We start from the raw sequence: 18,579 nt of genomic DNA, 5'->3' as shown, positions 1-18,579 counted from the left end.
AAATTGTGTATTAAGTTTACTAAAAATATTTATGAAACTAAGAATTTGTCATGAATACTGAAATGATATCTGGTAAAATGAATGAAATAGAATAAATAAATACATAGTTTTTATTGTTTATTTGTTCATTCTTGGCCCACATCTTGGTTGTTTTGTAACGGTTACATCACTGCACGTCTTACTTTACATTTATAATTACTGCGTCTCTCTCTCTCTGTGTGTGTGTGTGTGTGTGTGTGTGTGTGTGTGTGTGTGTGTGTGTGTGTGTGTGTGTGTGTGTGTGTGTGTGTGCGTGTGTGTGTGTGTGTGCGTGCGTGTGTGTGTCTGAATGGGCCGATTATTGACATAATCTCCTGAGCAGCGTTTCAAAGCATCTGTGCTCACGTCCAAATCTCCGTGTTTCCGTCATCGTTGACCCTGTTCTTTCGTTCTTGTCGTAGATTCCATAGATGTTCAGTGATCTGTATGTGGAGAAGATAAACACTGGGGGTCATTTAGGGCGTGGTCACAACCGGCCAATCCTGGAAAGAATTGCTGCGTTTGGATCAGGTGCTCCGTGAACACGGTGTTCAGGGTCGTGGACGTCGTTCCAGGGAAGCTCGTCTTGAATCATCAGGTCTTTTCAATGTTCAGGCATTTCAGTTTTGACTTTTTCCAAGTGGAATCCATAGGCGGAGTTTGAGATTCTTACCACAGGGGGTCAAAAGAAAAAATAGAATTAAATAGAAAGAACGTCTCGAAATTCGCGCCAACAACAATGTGCGTAACATATACAATAATGTAAATTAATAACATAATTGATAATGTTGACGACAAAAATGTGCGTCGGCATGTCGTTTAATGTTGTAAATTCATGATGAAATCTTTCTACGTCATTGTTGCTGCAGTACCATACATGAACTGCTGGGGGCAGTGTCACTTTACCATTTACATTGTGAAGAAGAATTGTTCAACAGAAAAAAAACAACCTAAAGTCTTAAACGTTTGGGACCACTTCACTGAAACTTATACTAGTATTTTTTAAAATATTGTTTACAGTCATAGTTTGATGGAACTTAAATTATTTGTAAATTATGTAAATTATATTAAGAATTGAATGATCAACAAGTTCCAGTTCTTCGTCAGGAACCAGTTCCAGTTCTCAGCAGAGCGATCCATCGCGCTCTTCGTGCAGAGCGTAGTCCATCTCGTCCATCTCACGCTCGCAGTCCTCGCACCCCTCGGCGCCGCACCCTTCCACCACCACCATCCCCCCTAGGTCACCTCCGTCCCCCCTCACCCCCCCCAGTCCTCCCAGTCCCATCTCCACGGCACCCAGCTGTCCCATGGGGCCGCACGCCAGAGGCCCTACGGCCGGACCGACCCCTCGGGGCCACAGCGGGTCCATGAGTGCCCCCTGCTGGGCGAGCTGGATCAACTGGCTGATGGAGAACACCCTGGCCCCCCCGGCCTGCACCACGTCCTCGTAGGAGGGGGCCACGTTGGCGTTCCGCGCCTCCTCCAGACGCACACGGGCACGGTGCTTCATCTCAATGATGGTCTTTGTGTAAGAGTTCAACGTGGCCACGGCGGCCGCCATGCAGCAGCTGAAGGAGAGCCACGCCATCCTGTGGACACACGGGGGGGGGGGGTTAGGGTTGAACTGGTCACAGTGTTATCTAGTGACTGATGATCAGGACAATGAAAGCAAAGAAACGGACAAATAGACACAGGGGGAGTGTTACAGTGTGATTGGTGAGCGTGTTATCTAGTGACCAATGAGAGGAGGACGTACGCGAAGGACCACCCATAGTCCCAGGTCTGTGGTCTCCAATCTTTGGGGCCAATGCTGACGGTCATCTGGAACACGGTGGTGTACATCATGTGGGCCACCATCCCCATCATCCCTGGAACAGGAAGTGAGTGAAAACACGAACCCTCCCACAGTAAGAACCAGTGGAGGAGGGGGCGTGGCCTACCTGAGAGGACGGTGCACATGGCGGCGAAGGCGTTGATCTTCAGAGCGTTCATTTCTCGCTCAGCGCACAGACACAAAGCCTCCACACACATCAGCAGGAAACCCATGGCCAGGAGCCCAATGTACATGAACTCACTGATGACGGAGAGCCACAGCACGCCTACACACACACACACACACACACACACACACACACACACACACACACACACACACACACACACACACACACACACACACACACACACACACACACACACACACACACACACACACACACACACACACACACACACACACACACACACCAACAATCACACACAAACCAACAGCAAAACAAACAAACAAAGAAATAAACAAATCCACACCTTGTGTCTCTCCTGGTGTGAGCTCAATGAAGCTCCGGCACTTTTCCACCTGATCTTCACCTGAAAATCATCATCATCATCATCATCATCATCGTCCTCCTCCTCCTCCTCCTCCTATGATGAGTCAGCAGAATGCTGTGGTACCTTCGTTGTGTTTCTCACAGGAGAGCCAGAAGCCTGTGTGGAAGTATCTCAGCATGTATTTGTCCTCTCCCGTCTCCCAGATGTAGTGCACAGCGTTGGCCAGCTGTTTCCTCCTCAGGTTGGAGAGCTCCTCCCTCTGCTGGGGGGTCAGGGTCACGTTGGTCTGGACCTTTGGGTCGGGGGTCGGAGCCTCTAAAGCAGGAGGAGAAAGATGTTTACCTCCTTAAGTATATGTTTATTTACTTTGTGTTCATATTGTGTGTGTTTACACTCATGTTGTGTGTATAGTGTGTAGGTTTGTAACCTGTAGTGTAGTGTGTAGTAGTGTGTAACCTGTCATGTAGTGTGTAGTAGTGTGTAGTAGTGTGTAACCTGTCATGTAGTGTGTAGTAGTGTGTAGTAGTGTGTAACCTGTCATGTAGTGTGTAGTAGTGTGTAACCTGTAGTGTAGTGTGTAGTAGTGTGTAGTAGTGTGTAACCTGTCATGTAGTGTGTAGTAGTGTGTAGTAGTGTGTAACCTGTCATGTAGTGTGTAGTAGTGTGTAACCTGTAGTGTAGTGTGTAGTAGTGTGTAACCTGTCGTGTAGTGTGTAGTAGTGTGTAGTAGTGTGTAACCTGTCATGTAGTGTGTAGTAGTGTGTAACCTGTAGTGTAGTGTGTAGTAGTGTGTAACCTGTCATGTAGTGTGTAGTAGTGTGTAGTAGTGTGTAACCTGTAGTGTAGTGTGTAGTAGTGTGTAACCTGTCATGTAGTGTGTAGTAGTGTGTAGTAGTGTGTAACCTGTCATGTAGTGTGTAGTAGTGTGTAGTAGTGTGTAACCTGTCATGTAGTGTGTAGTAGTGTGTAACCTGTAGTGTAGTGTGTAGTAGTGTGTAACCTGTCGTGTAGTGTGTAGTAGTGTGTAGTAGTGTGTAACCTGTCATGTAGTGTGTAGTAGTGTGTAGTAGTGTGTAACCTGTCATGTAGTGTGTAGTAGTGTGTAGTAGTGTGTAACCTGTCATGTAGTGTGTAGTAGTGTGTAGTAGTGTGTAACCTGTCATGTAGTGTGTAGTAGTGTGTAGTAGTGTGTAACCTGTCATGTAGTGTGTAGTAGTGTGTAACCTGTCATGTAGTGTGTAGTAGTGTGTAGTAGTGTGTAACCTGTCATGTAGTGTGTAGTAGTGTGTAACCTGTCGTGTAGTGTGTAACCTGTCATGTAGTGTGTAGTAGTGTGTAACCTGTCATGTAGTGTGTAGTAGTGTGTAGTAGTGTGTAACCTGTCATGTAGTGTGTAGTAGTGTGTAACCTGTCATGTAGTGTGTAGTAGTGTGTAACCTGTCATGTAGTGTGTAGTAGTGTGTAACCTGTCATGTAGTGTGTAGTAGTGTGTAGTAGTGTGTAACCTGTCATGTAGTGTGTAGTAGTGTGTAACCTGTCGTGTAGTGTGTAGTAGTGTGTAACCTGTAGTGTGTAGTAGTGTGTAACCTGTCATGTAGTGTGTAGTAGTGTGTAACCTGTAGTGTAGTGTGTAGTAGTGTGTAACCTGTCATGTAGTGTGTAGTAGTGTGTAACCTGTAGTGTAGTGTGTAGTAGTGTGTAACCTGTCGTGTAGTGTGTAGTAGTGTGTAGTAGTGTGTAACCTGTCGTGTAGTGTGTAGTAGTGTGTAGTGTGTGTAACCTGTAGTGTGTAGTAGTGTGTAGCCTGTAGTGTTGTGTGTAGTAGTGTGTAACCTGTAGTGTGTAGTAGTGTGTAACCTGTAGTGTAGGGCTGGCTGTTGTTCTGTCCACAGTTCTTCATCTTCACTGGTGAAAGACAGAGTGGTTTCACTACCTTGTGCATCCCTTCACACCAGTAGGACGTACAGAACGCACACACGGACAGAGTCAGAGCCAGAGACGTGAGGAACAGAGACAGCAGAGAACGCTGCCTCCTGGACATCTGCTCCAGCATCGTCACCGTCACGTCTCTCAGACGACCTCTGGACAAGAACAAGGTCAAGATGTTTACGTTTAGAAAATGTTCAGAAGAAGATGGAGGTTTGGAGATGGATGATGATGTTGGATAATGTTGGATGGTGATGTGTTGAATGGTGATGTTGGATGATGATGTTGGATAATGTTGGATGGTGATGTGTTGAATGGTGATGTTGGATGATGATGTTGGATAATGTTGGATGGTGATGTGTTGAATGGTGATGTTGGATGGTGACGTTGAATGTGTTGAATGGTGACGTTGGATGTGTTGGATGGTGATGGATGTGTTGGATGGTGATGGATGTGTTGGATGGTGACGTTGAATGTGTTGGATGGTGATGGATGTGTTGGATGGTGACGTTGTATGGTGTTGGATGAAGTTGGACGTAGTATTAAACAGTGAAAGTCTTTCCTCGTCACAGATCAGATTGATTAGTGTCAGACGGGGGGAGGGGTCAAAGGTCAGAGTGATGTAATCACCTCTCAGCCAGCGGTGGATCCAACAGGAAGTGACGGGTCACCTTTCAGCCCCCGTTGCCCCCCCTCGGCCTCATCGCCATGGCGACCCCTCCTCAGAGAGATCAAAGAGTGAAGGAGATTTAAGGACTAATCGTGTTCTTCAAAGTGTTCCTGAGGCAGAGATTGTTCTGATAATTACAGTTAATCTGATTGTGTTACATCAGATTATTATTTATTCTCATTCTTCTTCTTTGTCTGACATGAGAAAAAATAAATAAAAAATAAGACATGAAGACACAAATATTAGAATGTGATCCTCCATCAGGATTAGAAAACTACACCAGACTCACACACATTATTAATATATATAACATTAATAATACAAATATAATCATTCATACTATTATTGGTATATATAGTTTTTTAGGTCATTCATTCACTAACAGTAGGAGAAGATGTAAACTCTGATTAAATCACTGTAGACGCAGATGTTAATCTTTAATCCACACATCAAACAAAGATCTGTGTGTGTGTTCCTTTTCAGTGTGTTTAGGTGTAAACATTGTTGTAACCATGGAAACCAGTTTGAAAAATGGCCGTCAGCATCAACAGTTGAACCGTATGTTTGTTTTTTTATTTCAAACATAACTTTATTATTCATCCAATCAGTGCCATGTACTGGTTCTGTTTCAATAAAGTTGGATTGAATCGAGTTACGTTTACGTCACTAGTTTGTTAGCTATGTTACATGCTAATACGCTACATGCTAATATAACGCCTTGTGTCATCTTCTACTTTTAGCTTTCTTTAGCTTCTCGTAGCCTAGCTTTATCAACTCAGAACCTTTATCACAGGAGGCGGAGCCACAAAATGATCAGAAAATGACCAATCAGAACATTAACACAGGAAACAACAAGTTTGTGTGTGTTTTTGTGATTATTTGTGTATTTTTAATTAATTTCTGTGTATTTTTTACTCATCTCTTCTGTTTTCTCAGTAATGTCGAGTATTTTAGTTGTTTATTAGAAGTTTGTTATTTTTCTCGTCCTGTTGTTTATATTTCTGTAATTGTATATGTTTTATGTTCAGAGTCATTGTTGTTAGTTTACTTCGGATGTCGCTCTATTAAAGCGATTACATTTTTATTTTAACTAAGCTTAGATTAACTCATCCTAATACAGATCTGAGCTTTAAAACATTTATTTTGTCGTGTAGTTTTATTGAGAAATCTGCAAATGTTTGTTGTCAATTTGTGTATTTTTCCCATAATAATAATAATAATAACGCCATAAACGTTCTGAATAATGAGGTTCTCAACACGTGGATCGAGACAGGAATATCAGTTGTGTACGTTTCTTGTTCTTTGTTTCTTTTTCTGTAGTTTTGCTTTTTTCACCTTTGTAATCAAACATTTCGTATTCCAACAAATGTCGACGCCTCTATTTGTGTAGCTTTGATATGATTGGTTACTTTTGAGATTGGATTACGTCTAAAAAATTCACAGTTCACTCAGAATTTTATCAAAATCCAAAAATAACTCATTTGTTTTCAAGACAAAGTATTTTCACAGCAGATATTTAATTATTAGGTTTACAAAGAAAACATTTTCAGTTAAAATACACAAAACAAAGTGGCAGAAAAAGTTTGATGTAAACGCAAACAAAGGAAAACCCAAACCGTAAAATCTCCTCCCAAATGTCAATATTCAAAATAAAACTGACAATTTCAGACTCCTTCTGAACGCCGTCATTTTTACGGACAGTTAATGTTCGTCTTGCTCAGAGTTAGCTTAGCATGTAGCCACAAAAGAAGAACATGTTCTTAACCAAACTCGTCCCTGTTTTAGTTTATCCTGTACTTGTGGCTCTTGGTGTTTATATTTCCGTCTGATTATTCATGCAATGAAAGCTCAGTTAAAGTTCTATTTCTCTTTCTGCTAACCAAAGCTCGGGGACCCTTCTGTGGGTCCCGACCCGTGAGTTGAGAACTCCTGCTGTGACCCATGAATGGATTGAAGGTAAAACTCACCGAGAGCTTGTCTTCTTCTTTTCTCGTCTCCTACGGTGTCGTCGTCCAGCTTCCTCTCTCCGTCTTGGTTGAATTTCCATCAGAAACTCCCAGATTTCTTTCTAATCTAATCCCAGTCCATCTGTCCCCCCCCCACCCTCCCTACCCTCCCCCCCTCCTATAGCGTCTCATTCCTCTCTCCATCTTCATTTCTCCTCCTATACTGATTAATTTGAGCTCATGATATATGGAGCGGCTCCTGATGACTTTTTCAATCTCGTGGGTTAAACTTTGACCCGTCTTATCTCACCAGTTCCCCAGCTCGTTTAATGACTGGGAGGAGGAGATGGGACAGATTACAGTTAAATCTTTTCATTCATAGGTCAACAATCAACGCCGCTACAAACTTTGAAATGTTCCTTTCATATTCCATCCCTCGTTTTTAAAGCATCTTTTTAGGTGAGAAAACTTGAAAATGTGACGTAGGTCGTGGTTTGCATAGTTATTGTCCCGCCCCCATGGTCAATCAGCATCCTGTGTGCACGCACGCTGAATGAACGGCGAGATTTAGGACGAAAAAAAAAACCTTAAAGATAAACCCTGAAATTTCAGCTGGAAATTCTAAATAAAGCCTTGACGATGGCAATGTACACTCCTAGTATTGAGGAGCTAGTTAGCATAGATTTTAAAGTGTAGAGTGGGCGTGTCTCAACTGCTTCAGGAGCCCTGCCCACTCTACACTTTAAAATCTATGCTAACTAGCTCCTCAATACTAGGAGTGTACATTGCCATGAATCATTTATGAACATGTTTAAGAGTAGAAGGCGGCCAGAAAGAAAGTAGTAGCGGATTCCACCCGCCGCCAACACTTCTGGACAAGAGGATAAAAATACAGTGCCCTCTGCTGTTTAAAAAAGTACTGCGATTCAATTTTCACAGTATCGATGTGAACCGTGATATCTATGAATCGATTTTTAACTGTCTTATGATTAATCGTTACATCCCTATAAAACATATAGAAAAAGTTCATTTTATTAAGCATGTTTTTCTCCTGTGTCTTTAGGAGGAAAACTAACTTAGAACCGAGCGCACAGTGCAGCTGGTGTAACGGTTAGACTGGTGATCATGTTATCTGATGAATCTTTGTGTTCCACGTATTGTAGACAGTAAATGTGCCGTTAGCTTAGCACGTAGCCACGCTCTTATGCATCAATCATTATCGTGCACCTCTAATTTATTTTCATCTACACTTAGGAAATGCATCAAATTGTTCATCTCTATTTCTGACCCACTTTAGGTCCGTGAACCACAGCTTTAATTCCGTGCACGCACAGTAAACTCAGGTTGTTCTGCAGATCTGATCAGGACGGATTATTCAGAGACGTTTGGTTCTTCATTAAAACAAAACAAACCTTTGACACGTGGTGAGCTCACACCACTTTTTAATCAGCTCAGCGCTCACGAGGCAGCGTAGGGTTAAAGGTTTCTACGAACGCATTTTATCCCCCAGCGGTGTTTAGTTATGAATGCAGGAAATTTAAATCAATATTTTTAAAAACGCCAAATTCATATTAAAGCAAAAACAAACATTTATTACAGATTTGAAATGAAAAACATTTGACTGGTTGGAGTTCCTTGAGTATTGTATATATTGATTTACTTGCCAATTTCAGCCACGAGAGCGTGTCAGCGCAATGTTTAAGGGAAAGTAAAGGTCCCTTAGGAGAGCTCTTCTTCTCTGCTTCATTGTCTACTACCAAACCTCAGAGTTGGAACTGTCGCCCCCTGTGGTCACAACTGTTTTTATCCTCTTTCTGTAAACAAAAGACGTTTACGTCGACATCTTTAAATTTTCCTGGTTGTCATTTTGACTGAAAAAGCTGCTAAATGATGAGCGACATCACCAATTAGTCTGAAGAAAAACAGACCAGGTGCATCTTTTCCAGCGTTTTCTTTTCTTTATTTCTCAGACGTACCGTTTATCATTTACTGCCACAGTTTACAACACAACCTGAAATGTAAACAACAAAACAAAGCCGTACTTCACCTCTCGTTTGGTATTCAGGACCGGGAAATACGAATAAATAAAAGGCTGAAAGATTCAAACATTTATCATTCCGTACTGAAAACGTGCACCATGAATAAATGAGAATAAATCCTCATGTGATCCAGTTCAGCCATTCACAGATGACACCTTTAAATACACAGTCCATCCAGAGTGACGACAAAACTCCGTCCATAAATTAACTCATAAATAGATGAATAAATAGCTACTGATTGTAACACTCTGATATACAGTATATTTGCAGGGTTTATCTTTCATTTAATTTAATTTAACTATTTACATCAGCACGATAATTACTCCACACACACACACACACACACACACACACAAACACACACGTACAGAAGTGACCGTACTTCCATCATTAAACCATCCAAAACCTGTACATTGATCCGGACGGACTAACACTTCATCTCTGTAGACTTATGAGCGTAAACATCTGTGGAGACTGAAAGGACAGGAGCAAACGGCTTAGGAGGCGGGGCTTAAACCAATAACCACAAAGTGCTTTGGGATGTTTTTGCCTCAAACATTGGGACTTATTCAAAATTAATTCAGCAAGTTCATCTTTTCTTTTTAAGTATGTTACAATTACAACTTTTTTTTTTTTGGTCGAAACATGTCAACTGTCAGTCTTCCTCAGAGGTACCTGCTGATCGTTTTGATCTGTCCTTATCAGTTATTTCTGGGTGTGTCCAACTTGACAGCTGTCAGGCTGGCCACGCCCCCAAATGCCCAATTGTCTCAGACTACATAAAGACACATCAAAAAGATCAGCAGACGCCTCTGAGGAAGACTGGCAGTTGACAGTCGTAAATTGTCAGGAGACACAAAAAAAAAAAGGAAATCTGGAAAAAAAAATGTTGTCTGAATAAACAGAAACCTTTACATAATATTCCAAACTATCTAAAGTTGAGTCTTTGTGTTCATGTCGAGGCCTTCAAGGGACTGTTGGTCTAGGCCTGGAACTGATGGTTCTTCAGGACAGAATCGTCCTTCGGGGAGTTCCAAAGAGCCGTCCTTCTGTGCTTTAATAGAATCCTTCTTCTGGGCGTGGAAAGGACCGTCCTTAGGGGAGTAATAATCACTCTTTGTAGGAAGAAGACGCTCCCAAAGATCCAGTGGAAGGACTGACAGAAAAACCATGGGCAGCAGCTAAGTGGGCACATAGTGGGTTGAGGTCTGGGGTGGTTAATGATGTTACCATGGGGTCGGACACAGAACCCCGGGGGTTAAAATGAGCCCGGGAAATGTTGGAGAGCGACAGCGAGGTGGGGGGAGAGAGGAGCAAAAGGTCACCAGAGCGGAGGAAGTAGTGAGGAAAGTCTGTCGCTAACGCTCACATCCACAGAGAAGCTACAACACCTACACACTATAGTGAGACTACAGAGGTGGGAGGGGTCTGTTTGTCTGTCAGAAACAACGCCATCCCAATCATGCTGGGAGGTTTGTGGGTCTTTGAGTAGAAGCGAGCGTTTGTTACGGTCATATTTCCACATGAATTCTTGTGTTTTTGCCCAACTTATACCATTTGTCCTGTCCTTACCGATGGCTTGTGTTTAGGAGTGCTTAAAAGCGTGTGGTTTTGGGGGTTTGGAGGAAAACAGATTGTCCAAGTCGACAAGTGACGCCGCCTCAGAGCCAAGAAACAAAGCCTCTTCCTGTATCGCTTGCTTCCCTGAAATACAACATAGGTCCGTCTCTACAACTCTAGAAGGTGTTTTCTTTTGTGGGACGGGTCGAGAAGGAAGAGAAAGAGAGAGAGAAAGCAAAGCGGAAGAAAAGGTTAATAAAGACTGTTAGCTGAAGGCTAGCTGATGATGGCGTGAAATGGAGAAAACAGAAAAAGAAGGTCAGTCATGTAGAAGAAAAGAGAGGAAGGAAGGATTAAAAAAACTTCCAGGTCATGGTTTCAACAGGAAGTATCAAGTGGGTCTTACCTGTACCGTTGCCAGTAAGATTACTTGGGGCACCCCAGGGATCTTTGCTTTTAGATGCTCCATCTCCAAAGGGGTCATCCAAGGGGGAGGAGCCTAAAGGTGGAGCGGGTGCACCCCATGCATCGTCTGAAGCTGCTAGAGGCGAAGCTGAGGATGAAGAAGAAAAAAAGACTAATATCTGCTTCTGCCATGGTTTGATAAGTAGTCATACCTTCTCTACCCTTTTCTGGCTTACCTGGTGCTCCCCAAGGGTCGTCATTGGTTATGGACGAATCCCCAAAAGGATCAGAACTATTAACAGGTGAGTTGGCACTTGCCCCATTCCCCCAGGGGTCTCTCTTTGCTTCTTGAGGAGGAAACGTTGATCCCCATGTGTCAGCACTGGCTGGGGGCGAGCTAGCTGACAGAGCATTGAAAGCATCTGAAGGAGTCTCTTTGGGGGGACTGGTAGGTGCAGTGAATGGGTCTGCAACAAATGGAGCACCAAAGGGCTCGACATCAGCAAGTGGAGAAAATAATGGTTTGGTTGTGGAACAAATGGGGACTTCTTTAGGTGGTGTAGACGGCGCTTCAAAGGCGTAGTCTTTCGATACCTCTGGATCAGGTGATGCTTCTTTAGGGGGTGTTGAAGCTGAAACACTAAACGGATCGTCCTTCGGGGCGTTGAACGGATCGTCCTTCGGGGCGTTGAACGGATCGTCCTTCGGGGCGTTGAACGGATCGTCCTTCGGGGCGTTGAAGGGATCGTCCTGCGGGGCGTTGAAGGGATCGTCCTGCGGGGCGTTGAAGGGATCGTCCTTCGGGGCGTTGAAGGGATCGTCCTTCGGGGCGTTGAAGGGATCGTCCTTCGGGGCGTTGAAGGGATCGTCCTTCGGGGCGTTGAAGGGATCGTCCTTCGGGGCGTTGAAGGGATCGTCCTTCGGGGCGTTGAAGGGATCGTCCTTCGGGGCGTTGAAGGGATCGTCCATCGGGGCGTTGAAGGGATCGTCTTTCGGGGCGTTGAAGGGATCGTCCTTTGGGGCGTTGAAGGGATCGTCTTTCGGGGCGTTGAAGGGATCGTCCTTCGGGGCGTTGAAGGGATCGTCTTTCGGGGCGTTGAAGGGATCGTCTTTCGGGGCGTTGAAGGGATCGTCCTTTGGGGCGTTGAAGGGATCTTTTTCAGTCTTCGATGCAACAAACGGATCTTGATCCATTTCTTCTGCTTGTTTTGAATCTTTATCGTTCTTGGTAGGGGCGCCCCATGGATCACTCCGTTCAGCCGTATCTGTTGCGTCCGGACTTTCAGGGGTTCCCCACGGCCCAGTGGCCTCTTTAGGCGCTCCCCATGGATCTGCTTTCTTCTCTTCCTCCACTTTATTTTCACCTTTGAATTCACCAGGTTTTCCCGCATCCTCCCATTTTAACTCATCTTCTGACAGCTTAGCCTAGAAAATGCAAACCAGCAAACATTGATTATAGAGGGTTTTCACCTACGTCACGTTCTGGGTAGTAACCCGGATCCGCGGCCATATTGGAGGCACTTGGAGGAAAACACTGCTACAAATAAACGTCTGACACCACAGAACCACAAAATGTGTTATAGATGCAAAGGCATACGGGGAAGGACTTGGTCACGATATTTGGGAAAGTTAGGGTTTATTGGTGGTGCAGATTCATACGAGTTGGCTCCCTCGTCTTGGATCAATGACGACCTGGAAAATCTTGGTCTACTGCGTATCCTGATATGGTCAACTACCTGGTTATAACCCTAGCCTAATCTGGTTCATCCTTTAGATAAAGGTCAGACCTTTGACCTGGAATGCAATGAGAAATACAGCTCTACAGTTTAGCTCTACATTTTAACAACTGTGTTGCTACTGTAGCAGGCTATTAAATGTGATTACATTACATCAATAATTGGTTATATTATCATCACATTAAAGGTGTTGCTACTGTCGTAGCTCGTCTGTCAGTCTCTGTTTCACCAGGAGGTGAAATACAGGTTGTTGTTACATTTAATGCGGGTCAATACAATGCTGAGCAGCACTACACAGAGAAGTCAGCACGGTCGTAAAAACTTTGCAATTAATTGTCCTGGTGTCCGCCCGAGTATGTTTGAGCCTGTACCTGATAAGAAATGGGCTGAACAAATTCACGTTGTCCAGATTTTTGCCTCGTAGATCCTGGTTTAGCTTCGCTAACCACAAGTGCCTCCTTTCCTATGACACTGTTCTCCCTGATTTGCTCTAACTTTTGCCAGTCTATAAAACTACAAATGTTTTTCATAATCTGACCGATTGGTACAGCCAAAAACACGACAATAATTCCCAAATTCCTTTCGTTCGACATTCGGGATCTGCTTTGTTTACCTGCTGAGTAACTCCATTATGGCCACCTCCGGTTTGATGACACGGTGATGGCGTGCCATGAAAACCCTCTATACCCCATTACTTAGCAAACACGTTGAAAAAAGACATGAATGGTGTGACATTGCAGCTCCATATAAAGCAGGAAGTTGTACAAACGGACCCTCCTCTCCTCTTCTTTCTTCTCCGTCTCTTGCCGAAGCCGCTCTTCTTTGCGAGCGGCAAACGACGCGGTCAGATCCGCCACAGAGGGAATGTTATCCAGACAGGGAAGCCCTGAGGCCCCGGCAACAAAGCACGGTTTGTAGTTTGGATCTTTCAGGGCGTCTGTGGACGATGCTGATGATGAAGAGATCAAATCAAACTCGGTTGACAGGAACAGGAACCAGACTTGAAATGGAGACGATAGAAACACAGGACTCACCTGCAGCACCTTTGGATGTTTTCTCTCTGGTTTTGAACGCAAAGTCTCTCTCCTCTTTCAATTTCTCATCGTCCTCCATGAGAACAAGGACAACTTTGGCCTTTTCTCTCACATTGCCGCCCTAGAACAGAGACAGCCAGCTTTTATCACAGGGGGCGGGGCAATAAACATGTGGCTGTATCTAATCTGAGGGTCACATGATCAACAATAACTTCAGCATTAGAATAATGACCAATCAGAGCAGAGTTGTGTTGTCATTTACTGTATTTTTGTCATGTAAAGTCAAGTATCTTTGTGTATCATCTTTGTTTTGATAATTTAGAATATTGTTGTTTTTTTGAAGTAATCTTGTGCTTTTTTGTTATTTTCTAAGTCTGGAGTAGATATGATTTACTTTTTGTCGCTGCTGGTTTGTTTTTTGTGGTTTATGGAATCATTTTGTGTATGTTCGCCAGGTGTTGTATGATTCTGCAGTTATTTTATGTATAGTCTTTGTATTGGTATTGTTGTTTTGTGTGTTTTTGTTGTATTCTGTATGCCTGAAGTCATTTTATGTATTGTTATGTATCTGCTGTTTTGAGTACCGGTATTTTTGTCATGTTTTGTATGATTTTGCAGTCATTTTAATGTCCTTTTCGTTCAGATAATTTTGAGTATGGTTATTTTTTGTGGGGGGGTGTTGGAGTATTTTTTCATGTCTGGAGTATGTTTATTATGTTTATTTTTTCTGTTGCTTCTTTTTATGTGGTTTTTGGAATCATTTTGTGTATTTTTGTTGTAATTTTTATGGCTGGAGTCCTTTTTTTGTGTATCATTCATTTTAACAAATTGCTAAAGTTACTAAATCAGCATAAAACATTAAGCCCTTACTGTATATTTTCCTAAATAAGAATACAAACTACCCACATGTAAAGAAGACTTCAAACATCTGTAGATGATATTTTATCCTGGAGTAAAAGTATGTGTGTATTTATCACCTGATCTTTGCCGTCCTTCTCTATGAAGCGATACTCCGTCAGCGCCTTCACGATGTAAACGTTGTCCTTCATCTTCAGAAGCACTCGGTCGTCACCGGTTTTCAGCAAATATTCCAGGAGCGTCAGAGACTGGAGAGAAAGTAATGAAAACATCTATTCATCCCCAGCTCCGTTTAAATCTACTTTTTATGTTATCCAGACTTCACCTTCTCAAATACAAACATCTGTCAGACGTGGACTAAACACGTGTTTCAGGACAATATCACGCATTTACAACATATTTTTAACTATAAAACAGGTCGGCTAATGTTTAGCATCTTTAGCAAAAATGGATTTATTCTTTTTATATATTAATTCTTTTTCAAGAAACGATTGTCTTTACTTGATATAAATTTCCAAAATAATTGTTTTTGGAAATTTATATCAAGTAAAGACAACCGTTAGACTATTGGCTGATGAAGGTACCGTTAGACATCTCAGCCAATCAGAAAGGGCAGGTAGGCGGGCTGCTGTACTCATGTTAGGTTGCAGTGAAATGTCTGTGTTTCAACTGATAAGTTTCCTTCACTACATGAAGTCTCCTCCTCACTGCTCCACGTCTACATATCAGTACATTTAGAGCTTTTTATGGTCATGTTTTACTGTAACCACTGATAAACTGCTTCATCTGTTCTTATTACTGTGAACTACCACAGAGTGATCACAGCGAGTCAAACTCTGAGTCAGAATACAGACGTGATCACTTCTGAACAAATCCAACGTGGTGATTCGGTAACTTCGTGTTATGTTATTATTACAATCTGTCTGACTTTTACTGTAGATGGAGATCAGAACATCCTGTATACAGTCTGTATCCGGTCTCTCTCTATCTCTCTGACAACATGTTAACTGTCATTGTTCCACCTGGTCTAATGTGACAGAGCTCAATTTTGTGGCGGCATGACGCTTATAAAACCTGGAAAAATCCACAATTTAGCCGCGTCATTGTTTAAGCCGCAGAGTTCAAAGTGTGAGAAAAAAGTAGCGGCTTAGAGTCTGGAAATTACGGTATTTTATTAATCTAACAATAAGATACAGCTACTAAAATGAGCTTTTTTAGACTTTTTTTTGTCTTTTTTCTATTCTTAACTTATCTTATGTTGTTAGTAGGGATGTAACGATTAATCGTAAGGCAGTTAAAAATCGATTCATAGGCATCACGGTTGATATCGATTTTCTGACAATTGAATCGCAGTACTTTTTTTAACCAGCAGAGGGCGGCGTGTACAAGTGTAGACGGCGGGCGGAGTCTGCTAATACTTTCTTTCTAGCTGCCTTCTACTGTTAAATATGTTAATAAATGATTCATTACCCCTTAAACACCGAAATAATATCTGTAATATTACTTGAATATCTGTAAAAGTCACGTGTTTCTATTAGCTCTGTCTGCTAGCATAGCTTCTCTTCTTCACTGCTAGAATATCTGCATGCCAACCGACCACTGTGTTACCAGCGCCCTCTGCTGGTCCAAACAAATATGACGTAAATCAGTGTAATCACGGTTTTTTTTTTTTTTAAAGTCCAATTGTTAAGGCACAAAATACATTTTCAGTTGCACTTTTAAAAAGAAAAAGAACTATTATGCAGTTTTGCATTGTTTATTATAGAACCAGAATTTAAATTAATAGGCTTCATTTTCATTTGTATTATTCCTTTATTTATTTCATTCAAGATTTATTTTTAGTTAAATTGCATTGTTTTGAATTGTTTATCAAGGAATTCTTTTGACAATGAAAAATAAAAGGAAAATAGTACAGTATTTTCTAAAAAATTCATCTACAGTCCCATTTGGTAAAATAAATAGTGAGAGAATCGTATCGTGAACCCAGTATCGTGAATCGAATCGTATCGGGAGTAGAGTGAATCGTTACATCCCTAGTTGTTAGTTTTGTTTTTGTCATAATGATTCTTATATTTGTCTCTTTTATATTTCTCATGTTTTACTGTTTTTAAGTACTGGCGGTAATCACATTAAAACAAAATGGAAATGTGTGAACTGATGGAACTTGTGAAACTCTAAATAGAGTTGTAGCGGTATGTTTGTGACAAAGTCTCCATTTGTTTGGTGGGAGGAGCTAAAAATGTTTCTTTTGATGTTGTATGTCGGAGCCCAACGTTAGCCCGTGTGCGGAACATTGCGTGACTAAGCCCCTCCCCCACACCTTGTGGATGTGTCTCCAGTTCCTGTCGTCTTTCAGCCGTTTCCACAGCATGGTCATGATCTCGTTGCACGCCACCACGTTGTAGGTGAGGTCTGACAGGTCGGCCATCTGAGAGCTGGACGGTCCCCACGGGTCATTGGAGGTGGCCTCCCTCACCTGTGGGAGAAAACAATGATTTAATCCACTCCTTCAAAATAAAACACGACATTTGAACCAACTCTGTATGCTTCTTTTAACCTCTTCAGACCCAATGGACCCACCAGTGGGTCCGCTGTACCAAAACTACAGGCTGAGCTGAATCCACTGATATACAGGTCGGGTATATTACGTACCAAAACACTGCCACAAAATCAGAAAATACACAGCAAAAAAAGTCAGCAATGATGACAAATGGTGTCTTACCTTTGATGTTTCTGATCAAAAGTTGCTCCAATGTGAATAAAACTTTAATGAATCCAAATTGTGTAGTCAGACAGATACCACCATTACACACTTCTGAGCACTTCTCAACCAAGAAATCCATCCAATGAGCGATTAATGCTCGTGCGTAAAATGAGCGGTCACTCCTTTAACCAGCTCTGATTGGTCACATATTACAATTACACACTTGTGAAAACCTTTGGCACAGTTGTGTCACAGTGGGCTTCTGCCTGTACTATTTTGTATAAAAATGTTTCTTTGGCCTGATGTTTATTATCATCATCAAACTTGCTGCAGTTGATGTCCAAACAGTTCAATTACTTCTGCCTTTATAGCCTTCGTTAATGAGAATTGGCTTTATATTTGATGTAAATCTCTAGTTTTTTGTGCAGACTACAGATGTCTGTATTTAAAACATGATTTATTGTCACTCAATATCATATATTTCCAAAACGTCACATCTTCTGTAACCACTAAGGGCCCTACTTCAATCTCAACAAAACTGTGGGTCATGTAGAAGCTTAGAAAAACGTTATTTTTTATAGGTATGTGACTTCCAGTGAAAAGTGGCTGGGGATTAAGTGGTTAATGCAGAGGAGCAGTTTTCCCACCTTAACCTCTGCCTCAGAGTAATTCTGGACCAGGTTTTTCAGCTGTCGGCGGAGCATGGACGACGTCATGGCGTCTGGTGGGTGGGTGGGGGGGGGGGGGGCAAAGATCAAACCACAGGAACTAAGTCAGAAAAAGAGGAAAACAGATTTAGTAACTGCACTTCTACAAAAATTAAATCACGTCCCACATCATAACATGGAAGCTTTTTCTTTTTTGTACCTTATATTTTATTTTGAAAAACATGCAATCATTGTTTTTGTGCCTCACAGACAAACACAAACCTTTAAATAAACGAGCTTCTCGCTGTAAAACGTCTCTGATGGTGGATTAGTGCACGGAGCGATCAGTTCATAGTGCAGGACTTTTTCCTCCAGACCACACCGGATTCACACAGGACATCCTACAAAATAAAATACCACGGTAAGATAAACAAAGCATCTGTTTTCCAAGTTATTTACCAGTAAAACGAACCAATTTATCCATTTAAAATCACAGCCCCAAACAAAAAAAGATTAAAGATCGTTTAAGTCAGGGCACAGTTTTTAAGCAACTTATCAAACTTGTTCCAAGTACAAATAAAATCAAACAAACATGTTGACATGCAAAACTTCAAGTTGCTTTAGTCGCACACAGTCTTTCTACTTTGCTCAAAGCACAACTGAAACACAACAACATTAAAAGGTGCGTTTTCCTCAATGTGGCGATTT

General features: G+C 42.1%; 2 protein-coding genes across 4 annotated transcripts; both read right to left on the bottom strand.

The window, feature by feature from the left end:
* Positions 1 to 883: 883 nt before the first annotated feature.
* LOC114460922 (germ cell-specific gene 1-like protein) lies at positions 884 to 7,022 on the bottom strand. 3 transcript variants are annotated; one of them, XM_028442798.1, is made up of 8 exons: positions 6,910 to 7,022; positions 4,903 to 5,136; positions 4,204 to 4,427; positions 2,470 to 2,661; positions 2,326 to 2,385; positions 1,959 to 2,117; positions 1,775 to 1,886; positions 1,142 to 1,607 (listed from the first exon to the last, which is right to left on the bottom strand). In XM_028442798.1, the coding sequence occupies exons 3-8, from the start codon at positions 4,397 to 4,399 to the stop codon at positions 1,142 to 1,144; spliced, it is 1,185 nt and encodes a 394-aa protein (XP_028298599.1). In that variant the 5' UTR covers positions 4,400 to 4,427; positions 4,903 to 5,136; positions 6,910 to 7,022. The 3 variants fall into 3 exon arrangements, with proteins under 3 accessions (XP_028298601.1, XP_028298599.1, XP_028298600.1); XM_028442799.1 differs by having other exon boundaries at positions 4,903 to 4,993; positions 6,910 to 6,963; XM_028442800.1 differs by lacking the exons at positions 4,903 to 5,136; positions 6,910 to 7,022 and having other exon boundaries at positions 884 to 1,607; positions 4,204 to 4,399.
* Positions 7,023 to 9,526: 2,504 nt separating this feature from the next.
* Positions 9,527 to 18,275, bottom strand: LOC114460917 (epsin-1-like). The gene is made up of 9 exons (XM_028442789.1): positions 18,154 to 18,275; positions 17,872 to 17,992; positions 16,841 to 16,996; positions 14,640 to 14,768; positions 13,663 to 13,783; positions 13,402 to 13,577; positions 11,129 to 12,317; positions 10,894 to 11,040; positions 9,527 to 10,631 (listed from the first exon to the last, which is right to left on the bottom strand). Exons 2-9 carry the CDS (start codon positions 17,938 to 17,940, stop codon positions 10,513 to 10,515), a joined length of 2,106 nt encoding a protein of 701 aa, XP_028298590.1. The 5' UTR covers positions 17,941 to 17,992; positions 18,154 to 18,275; the 3' UTR covers positions 9,527 to 10,512.
* Between the last annotated feature and the right edge of the window lie 304 nt (positions 18,276 to 18,579).

The sequence above is a fragment of the Gouania willdenowi genome, unplaced genomic scaffold, assembly GCF_900634775.1.
Source record: "Gouania willdenowi unplaced genomic scaffold, fGouWil2.1 scaffold_85_arrow_ctg1, whole genome shotgun sequence".
NCBI classification, from domain to species: Eukaryota; Metazoa; Chordata; class Actinopteri; order Blenniiformes; family Gobiesocidae; genus Gouania; species Gouania willdenowi.
Note: the sequence above shows the minus strand (reverse complement) of the source record. Positions and strands in the feature narration are given on the sequence as shown.

What these genes read in the sequence shown, in the direction of transcription:
- LOC114460922 (XM_028442798.1), bottom strand. Translation starts at nt 4,399, where the DNA reads ATGCTGGAGCAGATGTCCAGGAGGCAGCGTTCTCTGCTGTCTCTGTTC. An exon ending in CTGTGAGAAACACAACGAAG is followed by an intron (nt 2,386 to 2,469) that starts GTACCACAGCAT and finishes GATGATTTTCAG; the next exon opens with GTGAAGATCAGGTGGAAAAG. An exon ending in CACACCAGGAGAGACACAAG is followed by an intron (nt 2,118 to 2,325) that starts GTGTGGATTTGT and finishes GTGTGTGTGTAG; the next exon opens with GCGTGCTGTGGCTCTCCGTC.
- LOC114460917 (XM_028442789.1), bottom strand. Translation starts at nt 17,940, where the DNA reads ATGACGTCGTCCATGCTCCGCCGACAGCTGAAAAACCTGGTCCAGAAT. An exon ending in AGAAAGAAGAGGAGAGGAGG is followed by an intron (nt 12,318 to 13,401) that starts GTCCGTTTGTAC and finishes TGCATTTTCTAG; the next exon opens with GCTAAGCTGTCAGAAGATGA. An exon ending in TCTTACTGGCAACGGTACAG is followed by an intron (nt 10,632 to 10,893) that starts GTAAGACCCACT and finishes GTTGTATTTCAG; the next exon opens with GGAAGCAAGCGATACAGGAA.